General features: G+C 40.5%; 3 protein-coding genes across 3 annotated transcripts in view; 1 reads left to right on the top strand and 2 right to left on the bottom strand.

The window, feature by feature from the left end:
• LOC104819724 (phosphoserine aminotransferase 1, chloroplastic-like) overlaps nucleotides 1–289 on the bottom strand; it is a 1,804-nt gene extending 1,515 nt beyond the window's left edge. The window contains exon 1 of the mRNA XM_010549924.1: nucleotides 2–289. Coding sequence (XP_010548226.1) covers nucleotides 2–256 — 255 coding nt within the window. The 5' untranslated portion in view covers nucleotides 257–289. The remainder of the gene's footprint in view (nucleotide 1) is intronic.
• Nucleotides 290–1,036: 747 nt separating this feature from the next.
• Nucleotides 1,037–4,235, bottom strand: LOC104819723 (cyclin-B2-1-like). Its single transcript, XM_010549922.2, has 10 exons — nucleotides 3,981–4,235; nucleotides 3,731–3,860; nucleotides 3,315–3,371; nucleotides 3,046–3,217; nucleotides 2,837–2,965; nucleotides 2,652–2,741; nucleotides 2,340–2,561; nucleotides 2,157–2,255; nucleotides 1,866–2,044; nucleotides 1,037–1,559 (listed from the first exon to the last, which is right to left on the bottom strand). The coding sequence occupies exons 1-10, from the start codon at nucleotides 4,051–4,053 to the stop codon at nucleotides 1,418–1,420; spliced, it is 1,293 nt and encodes a 430-aa protein (XP_010548224.1). The 5' UTR covers nucleotides 4,054–4,235; the 3' UTR covers nucleotides 1,037–1,417.
• A 1,505-nt stretch (nucleotides 4,236–5,740) lies between these two features.
• LOC104819722 (ubiquitin domain-containing protein DSK2a-like) lies at nucleotides 5,741–8,914 on the top strand. The gene is made up of 9 exons (XM_010549921.2): nucleotides 5,741–5,881; nucleotides 6,013–6,324; nucleotides 6,521–7,267; nucleotides 7,365–7,579; nucleotides 7,677–7,790; nucleotides 7,934–7,992; nucleotides 8,110–8,141; nucleotides 8,299–8,388; nucleotides 8,494–8,914. The coding sequence occupies exons 2-9, from the start codon at nucleotides 6,063–6,065 to the stop codon at nucleotides 8,649–8,651; spliced, it is 1,677 nt and encodes a 558-aa protein (XP_010548223.1). The 5' UTR covers nucleotides 5,741–5,881; nucleotides 6,013–6,062; the 3' UTR covers nucleotides 8,652–8,914.
• The last annotated feature ends 884 nt before the right edge of the window (nucleotides 8,915–9,798 follow it).

Below are 9,798 nucleotides of genomic sequence, written 5' to 3'. Positions count from 1 at the left end.
CATTCTCCGGCAAGGTGGCGGGCCCCGCAGCGAAGTTGAAGACGCGCTCCTGGGATCCGATGGCGGCGCCGGATCTGGCCGGATCGTGGACCTGGGTCGAGGCGGCGCATCTGACGGCGGCGGGCTTGGGTCTTCCGGAGAGGCTCAGGGTGCATGGTTTGGCGAGGTGAAGAAGGGATTGCGAGGTGGATCTGAGGTTGAAGGCTGAGATCTGGGCTTGATTCTGGAGGAGAAAAGAATTCGCCGACGCCGCCATGTTCGTCGATCCTGTAAACTCTGCAGAGTTTGGTGGGAGAAATGGGCATATTAAAAACACAATAAAACGACATCGTTTTTGGTTCAAGAAATTACGTGGAGAATTTGTATTTTTAAATCTCACTTTAATATATTTTACTTATATATACTAATTAATTTTTTCATAATTAATAAGTAAACAAAACTTTTGTATTGCATGAAAAGTTTGCAAATTTATAAATTCCCAGTAACTTGGAGTCTAATTAAATTTTATTTTGTATAGTTATTAATTTGAAAATCTTTTTTTTTTTATGGGTTGTAAAGTCAGAATTGTGTTTGTCAGTTGCAATTTAAAAGAGATGGAAGTCCAAAACGCAGCAGACAAAAAGCTGAGAACCTCGTGATTTCAAAAGCTTGGCATCTTTGTACAGAAAATCATTCAGAATATATATTTTGTAAAATAATTTTTTTTGAATCGGTTGGTTGGTTGGTTGGTTGTCAGAATATCAATTCAAGACACTTAAATATCATGTAATAATGGAAATGCCTGAAATGTGAAATCTTTCTCGGAAGCAAAGAATGGTGGATGCGCATCTTCAGACAGAGATTTCATTCAGAGTTTATGCAAAATATACATTTTCTGAAATCTTTTTGAATCGGTTCATTGCATATCAGAACATCGATTCAAAGACGATTGAAGATCTCATATAACAATAGAAATGGCTGAAATGTAAATCTATCTCTGAATGTATCTTATACACTCGTTAGAGTTTATTTCCTGTGAGATGAAATGACAGAGAGATATCACAAACCCAAGAAGAACACTTTGAAACTCAATAACAGAGAGATAGAGAGAGATAGAGAGAGAGAGAGAGAGAGAGAGAGAGAGTTGTTTGAAGTGAAGAATGATGGATGTATCTTATCCACTCATTAGAGTTTATTTCTGTGAGAGACAAATGACAGAGATCATCATATCACAAACCCAAGAAGAACACTTTGAAACTAAACAACAGATAACTTCTGAAACCTGAGAGAGAGAGAGAGAGAGAGAGAGAGAGAGAGAGAAGGACAGTTGTTTGGCTTTGTGTTACTTGCTCTTCAAAGTAAGTGTTGGAGTTGTGTAATAAGAATGTCAGTAGCAGCAGCTGTAGCCTGTACACCGCTTTCTTCTTCCCTTCTTCAGCTACACTTGCATCAGAAGAAAATGTGCAGGCTCGCATTTCGCTATGTTCCCAAACTTTCTCGAGCTATACTTCCTATATACCCCACTCAGCTTCCCTGTCTCAGCCTTTTGATGGAAAGTCACCATCTTTCTACAACATTCCCTGCAATAAAAAAAAAAACCCAAGAGTTGATGATTCATGAAAACGATTCATCCTTTCTCGTACCCTTTTGCGTTTTATGGATAAAAGATTGCCCATTCATAAAAGGATCATTCTTTTCAGGTTTAATGGGGGAGGAAGAACAGAAACTTACACAAGTTGATTCATGAAAAAGATCGGTCCTTTTTCATACCCTTTTGTGTTTTATGGATGAAAGATCGGTCCTTTTTTGTACCCTTTTGCGTTTTATGGATGAAACGATCATTCTTTTTGAGGTTTAATGGGGGGGAGAGGAGAACAGAAACTTACATAAGCTGATGTTCTGAGTAGTGGCTGTGAAACTGGCACGTGCTGTTCCATTGTCTGAAGCCGTGAAGTGTACATTGAGCTGTGTACACAGCAGCGGCCGCTAGTAGCGATGACGGGAACTGAAGCATCTCGTATTCCACGAGGGCAAGCTCGATCAGGAACGACGCCATAATATCCAGCTGTTGTGTGATTCAGAAGGGACAAGAAAAAAAACACATTGAATATTTTTCTGTGAATAGGAAAATGTGTTGGATCATAACTGGAAAGAACAGAACATTACTAAACTTTTACCTTCTTATCTGATTGAGCTGCCTTAAGGAACCTTGCCAAGAAAGGGTATGGTGTCGGTAACGAGACGTTGAATTGAAGCGTGTTCAACATCGTTTTCTCCTGCAGACAGTGGAGGAAACAAACCGATCAGAACAATGTTCATCTGATCAGATATTGGCCATGAGAAACTGATAATCGCCTTACCATTTCTAGAATGTCTTCCTTCGTATAAGCCTTGTCTGAAATGAGAACCAGATCCGATACCACGGGGATGGAGACCTCTTCGTACTTACACGCTAAAAGCATGGCGACTAACCCTACAAGCTGAAGCTTCTTTCTTACAACAGCTTGCTTGGACAAGAATCTATCTATCAGGTTCACTGTCAGAAACAATGTCTCGTTCATGAGCTCGAATTTATCGTGTACCTGCGTCGAGTTTTACACAAAATCTCGCCTCACAACCATAGATTCTTTCACTTGCTTCAAACACAGAGAGGATGATCAAATCAATTTTACCTCAATGAGCCAATCTATCAGTATAGCTCTCATCTTCTCGTTTATGTCAAGTTGTTGAGTCATATAATCAGGAGGAGCGCAACTAAAACTCTGCAAAACATAAATCCAGCATTGTCTCAGACAAAACCCGAGATTCGGATACTGTTTCTTATGAAGTTGCAGAATTTAGAGTAGCATGTATATACCTCCATGCTCCTATAGAAAGAGTACAGATCTTCTACATACTCTACAGCTGCGAGTGAGTTCTTTGTATCGGTACTGTCTATATCCAAGATTGGTTCTTCAACTGTTATATCCTCCATTTCGACTTCCTCCTGCCCAATTTCAGTTTTTTGCATAAGATTTTACTCGGATCACGGACTAATATAGTTCGTGTTTGATTCGTATTGCATACCATTGGATCAGATTCATCACCAAGGTTTGGGCCTGGTTCCTCCAAGGACATTGGCACGACTGTCGATTTTTCCTCTTCATCCACGAATATACAGTCTCCGAACTCGTTCTTTGTTGGTACTGACGGCTTCAGCTTCTTTGTCTCCTCCGGACACAGATCTTCGGCTCGAGATCTGTGAATCCAGAATCAAGATTTCACATCAACAAACAAGGTAAATGACCAAGAACTAACAGGACAGATGATGACAGTCATCACTAAAGTCTCAAGACCTTGTAACTGGTGGACGCAACGAATCAAGCTTCTTTCCGCACCCTTCATCCTTCCGGCTGATCCAAATGAGGCAAAACCCGAAAACATGTTACAGATAATCATTCGAAGAAACAGATAGAGATCTATAAAACATGAGTAGAGGATATTCAAGATGTATTTTTACTCGGACAAGCCTCTCTTGTTGACGACACAAGGGTACCCTCCTCTTGCTCCAACAAGGTTCTGATTAATCACACGCAACGCTCTCCGGTTCTGTCGATTCTCCTGTCCGAATTTCCTGCCCCCGGTTTCATCTAAAACCCAGCCTGCTGATCCAAATGAGGCAAAACCCGAAAACATGTTACAGATAATCATTCGAAGAAACAGATAGAGATCTATAAAACATGAGTAGAGGATATTCAAGATGTATTTTTACTCGGACAAGCCTCTCTTGTTGACGACACAAGGGTACCCTCCTCTTGCTCCAACAAGGTTCTGATTAATCACACGCAACGCTCTCCGGTTCTGTCGATTCTCCTGTCCGAATTTCCTGCCCCCGGTTTCATCTAAAACCCAGAAAGAAAGAAAAAAACAAACGCTACCCTTATCAGATTTCTGCACAAGACTATGAATTTCGATCCGGGAAATCAGTAATAACACTTCAGATCCTCAGATGCATCATCAACCTTGGTGAAGACTAACAGTGGTAGTGGTGGGTTTGACGACGATATTACGATTGTTCTCATCGGAGATAACCATTTTCGGTTTGATTATTCCAGGAGAAATCCGAAACCCACCACTCGAAATCAGTAAATCCTGGAGAAGAACATCAAACGGAGAGGTCTGATGAATCGAACCAGGAGCTGGAGAGGGGGAGAATCGATGAAATAAAGCAAGGAGAAAGAGAGAGGGAGATGAAGGAGAGAGAAAAAAAAAGATGGAAACTTTTTTTTTTATTTAAAAGAAAAAAAAGACAACGGCTAGTGATGAAAATGACCGTTGGATCATGAAGCAAGCAAGCGAGATCGATTTCCTTCTATGGTCTTGTCTTAAGGGCAACGGTAACTTTGGTTGGGGCATGTGGCTTCTCTTCTTATTTCAAATTATTATTCTTTTTTTATTTTTATTTTTATTTTTTTGCTTTGCGGCTTCGACTTTTTTTCAGACAAGGAGGTGCGCTCTACGCTCTCTTCCCCACTTAGGCTGCGTTTCCGGTCCTAACCTTTTTATATATATATATATAAATACAATTTTATTTGGATACAGAATGATGTAATTGTTGATTTTTTTTTTGTGTGAATGCATTCGATATTCCCAACCATTGCATAGATAACTACAAATTCGCATATTGACCGTACCTATAAAATATGGTATGGGATTAAATGAAAATCTAAAGTAATATTTCTCTAAATATCATTAATACAAACAGATCTATATTAATATTATGGGATTAGATATCATATTACCACTAAATTTAATCTTAATTAATTAAAATAATTCATATAATAAATAATCTGGATTATTTAATTATTTAACATATTTATTAGTTTATATATCAATAAAAATTTAATATTATTGTTATGAGCCTATAATATTAATAACAATAATAATGTATCTGTATAAGTTAAAGGAAAAGGGTAATTTGGGCACTCAATAAAAATTTCAAGAAAATTAGCACCGAATAATATGGTCGTATGTTAATGTTTACGAAAATCTAGGCCCAACGGGCAATGCCAGCGAATAAGGCCGTGAACTGGGGGTAGCCTTGTTAATTAATTAATTAATTAATTAATCACACACAAAAGCAAAATTAATCAATTAAATAATATTACATGAGAGTTAATTAAAAAACGGATTAGATAGACGTTTACATGAAGCAAGCAATTATGATTAGTATAACATCGCATCCCAAAATGTCTCTTTCTACTAGGCGAAACGATTATAGTGTGATTTAAACTTATGGGATAAGAAATAGAGGATAATAAAATTTATAGATATTTAAAATTATAAATTAAAAAATTATCTCAAAATCCAAGGATATTCAAGTTTTATTTGAATCTTTTTGGTTGATGATTATTATTTTATGTACTGAATTGTCGTCTAGAAGTCAAATATATTGAATTTTAACGATATTACCATCTGGTTTTAACTTTTTTTTTTTTTATAAATATTTTATTTCAATCTATAAACTTTAAATTAAAGAATTCGTGATTATTACAACAAAGCCTTTAACCGGCCGAACCGGTACGGTTCAAATGTAATTCCGGTTTTCCGGTTCATTTGACCGTACCGTTGAATTGAACCGGGCGCCGTCATTCTAATTGGGCCTTCAAACAGGCCCATATAAAGCCGTTCAGTTCAGTTATGTTCCTAGGATCCGACCCATTGGGAACATGAGCCTAGATACGCGTGCCCGGACCGAAGCGACTCGATCCGAATTCCCGGAAGTTAATTCGATTCTTGCAGCACAATCTTTCCCATCTTTATCTGGACTGCGATTGTGTGTGGGGGCGTTTTTCATTTTTGCTTGTGGATTCCTCCGTACGGCTCCGACACCACTATCGATATCGATTCTTTCCTTTCCTCGGTGGGTTTAAGCTTTTGTCCAATCTGATTCCGTTCCTCCCTTTCCCTTTTCGTATGATTCGTATTCTCGCTTTTGTGCTTTTCTTTTTCTGTCTTCCTCAGCGGATTGTTTTCCGGGTTTGGATTTTGCAGTCTGAAGGCGATTCCCAATTTGGTGTGAGGGAGGGAAAAGGGAGGGAGATATGGGAGGAGGAGAAGGCGGTGTTGGCGATTCATCTGTTCATGACGATGCGGCGGCGGAGGAACTCGGCCGATCCGGTGGCGAGGTCTCCGTCAATATCCGGTGCTCCAACGGCTCGAAATTCTCCGTCCAGGTCAAGCTCGATTCCACCGTCGGATCCTTCAAATCCGTTCTTGCTCAGAAGTGCGACATCCCCGCCGATCAGCAGCGGTTGATTTACAAGGGTCGGATCTTGAAGGACGACCAAACGCTCGTTAGCTATGGTATTTTCTTGCATCCTGAGCTCCGGTTCTGCTAAAGTTCGCGTCTTGTTGGTCATAGGAATGCAATTAAGTTAAATGTTTCTGCTTGATCAGCTTCAAGTATACTTTGGATTTGGGTTTTTAGAGGTTTATGTAGAAATTTCGATCAAATGGATGGTTGTCAGTTGATGATATTGTTAATTCTTTTGAACGATAGGTTTGGAAGATGATCACACTGTCCACTTAGTTCGTGGTTTCGCAACTTCATCAGCCAGCAATGGCAGTCCTAACCCTACGGTGGCAGCTCCAAATCCAACTCAGAATAACACCAGCAGTGTTGGTTCGGATGATAGTGGGTCACTTGGAGGATCTGGCCTCGGAGCTTCACTATTTCCTGGGCTCGGTCTTGGTGGCAATGGCGGGTTTTTCGCAACCGGGCTTCCGGATTTTGAACAGGTACAGCAACAGCTGAGCAGGAATCCCGACATCATGAGGGAGATGATGAACATGCCTGTAGTCCAGAGCCTGATGAACAATCCCGAGGTGATGCGGAATATGATTATGAATAACCCTCAGATGCGTCAAATCATCGATTCCAATCCTGAGCTTGCCCACGTGCTGAATGATCCGAGCATTCTTCGGCAAACTCTGGACGCCGCAAGGAATCCCGAGCTTATGCGTGAGATGATGCGGAACACTGACCGAGCAATGAGCAACATAGAGGCAACTCCCGAGGGATTCAACATGCTCAGACGCATGTACGAGAATGTTCAAGAGCCTCTTTTAAACGCTACTACAGGAGCTGGGACTACAGGCACCGATGCCACGAACCCTTTTGCTTCCCTCCTTGGGACACAGCTTAGAGACGGATCGACCAATCAACCAGCCACTGCTTCTGAGAATTCCGATAATTCTCCTGCTCCAAATGCTAACCCGCTTCCTAATCCATGGGCATCTACTGGCAGTAAGTTTATCGATGATCTTTCCTATTTTTCTTTTTGCGTTTCTCTCGTTACTAACAGCATTTATAACTCGTATGTACTCTCTGAACGCAAATGTAGATACTGGAAGGGCTTCCCAGACTAACACCACGGGATCGGATACTGCTCGGGAAGATATGCCTCGGTCTCCTGCTGGATTAGGAGGTGGTCTTCCCGGACTTGACAACATGTTTGGGGCAATGCCTGATGCCAACCTTCTTAGCCAGTTAATGCAGAACCCAGCTGTTAACCAGATGATGCAGAGCCTCTTATCCAACCCCCAGTACATGAATCAGGTTAGTTTGGTTTTATCTTAGTGATTCATGTAAAGATAATCTCGATTTATGATGTGAGACTATATACATAGATTTGTATCGGTTTTTGGATCCGCAGATTCTCAATCTCAACCCACAGCTTCGTGGCATGCTCGATTCTAATACCCAGCTGAGAGAAATGCTCCAAAGCCCGGATCTTTTGCGTCGGATGACATCTCCAGACACGCTTCAGGTATCCATCTTAAGCTGCATGCCTTAACAAGACACACCAATCCAATACTACACGAATAAGATTTGTCAACGCAAAAGTGTTTCCCCTATTTCGAGAACGTTTCATTATCGGTATCTGATGTTCGTTCTAATGTATTTTCGCAGCAATTGTTGACATTCCAGCAATCTCTCCTGTCCCAACTGGGTCGTCAGCAGCCTACACAGTAAGCGGCATTAAAGCTGTTCCTCCATCGCTTAATCTAATGTGTCCATGACAGTTTCTGTTTCTAGTTGTTTCTTCTGAACACAGTTGCGTAATTGGTTTGGGTTTTTTCTTGTAGGGAGGAGACTGGTGGGGCTGGTGGAGCTACAGGTACTATGAAACTCTCTTCTTTATTTAAACCCTGTGTCCGAATCAAAAGCCTTTCTTTGAAAATGGAAAAAGTATGGAACTTTAAGGTTTAAACTTTCGACCCATTAGTAAAGATCCGATCTTTATCTTTGCTCCGTAAACATTATCTATTTTGTAGCGCCTGGCTCTGGACCGGGACTAGAGATGCTACTGAACATGTTTGGGGGACTCGGGTCAGGCGGCCTGGCTGGCCCGCAACGTCCTAACGGTATTACCTTTCTTTTTAGCCCGATTCCTGTCGAATCTCCTCGTCATAAAAATTCACAGCCCCTCGAATTCTCACACCGATCTCGTTTTTTCCGCAAAAATCCAGGGCCTCCGGAAGAACTTTACGCAACTCAGCTGTCACAGCTTCAAGAAATGGGATTTTTTGACACAGGGGAAAACGTCCGAGCACTGGTCGCTACGGCTGGGAACGTTCACGCAGCCGTTGAACGGCTTCTCGGCAACCCTCCTCCTCCTGGTCCGTAGTTGGTAACGTCCATTTTAATCCTGTCTTATCTTGTCTGGTCTGGTTTATTTAATGGTCAGATTCTCTTTCCGCCATGTTCATGTATTGAAAGCTCCGTTTTCTATACCAAAGGACGTGAATAGTTTGTTTTCCAACTCTTTTGCAGCGCCGGTTTTTGGCCTGTCTTTTTGTACATACTTCATAGAAGATTTGTCATCATATGACTTCTCTTCTCGGTTAATTTTTTTTTCATTGTGTGCTACATATTTTCTTGTTTTTTTTTTATACATGTCCAAATTCACGTGTAATTAATATCTTGCTCTAGAACAAATTGTGGTGACATCGCACCATGCGCGTGGTGTAAAAACGACATGGAGTCTGGTTCTGTAAAACTAAAGCGGCATGGTGTTTTATAACACGTTCCGTTAGATAGAAACGCGACGCTTTGGGAGGGGTGCGATAGATAATAACGGCTTTTACTGGGGTATTTTCGTCAAAGCGAGTACCCAGACGTACACCTCTTCGAACAGGCGGGTTCCTTCACGACATCCCCGTACTGCCACGCAGACTAACAAAGATCAAGAACCAAGATCTGATTGTCCACGTGTACGGTGATGATTAGGCATGATGTATTGAACAAACGCAAAGCTCAAACGAAGAGGCAGGAGAAAATAAGAGACGCGACCGTTTGTACGGACAACGAATATAGTTCGATTGGTATATATTGACGACAGATGATTTAAGGTATGAAAAAACGGTTAAATTGGTTAACGTTGATTGATATTACGTACGATTGATATATATTAGGAGACAGAGATATTGTAGTTTTATGATATTGTGAATATAGTCGAGGCGATGTCTCTTACTAAAGATTATTATTAATGTGTGCGGTAAAATATGATTGTATTGTTACGACTGCGTTAAACGAGATCTACTAGATCATACATATAGAGTTATATCGAATTATTATATATATTTGATATACGTCGATTATATGTTTGGATATTTTTCTTACTATATTTATTGTTCTGTTAATTTTTTAGTTTATATTTACGAGATTATTCTTGATGTATGTGATACATTTTAGAATACGAAATTTATTTCGTATGACGTGATACATTCGTTAAATAATATTCATTTGAACTTATTTAATGAAGATGAATATGT

The sequence above is a fragment of the Tarenaya hassleriana genome, unplaced genomic scaffold (assembly GCF_000463585.1).
Source record: "Tarenaya hassleriana unplaced genomic scaffold, ASM46358v1 Cleome3, whole genome shotgun sequence".
NCBI classification, from domain to species: Eukaryota; Viridiplantae; Streptophyta; class Magnoliopsida; order Brassicales; family Cleomaceae; genus Tarenaya; species Tarenaya hassleriana.
The sequence above is the reverse complement of the archived record's forward strand: the minus strand, read 5'-3'. Positions and strand labels throughout refer to the sequence as shown.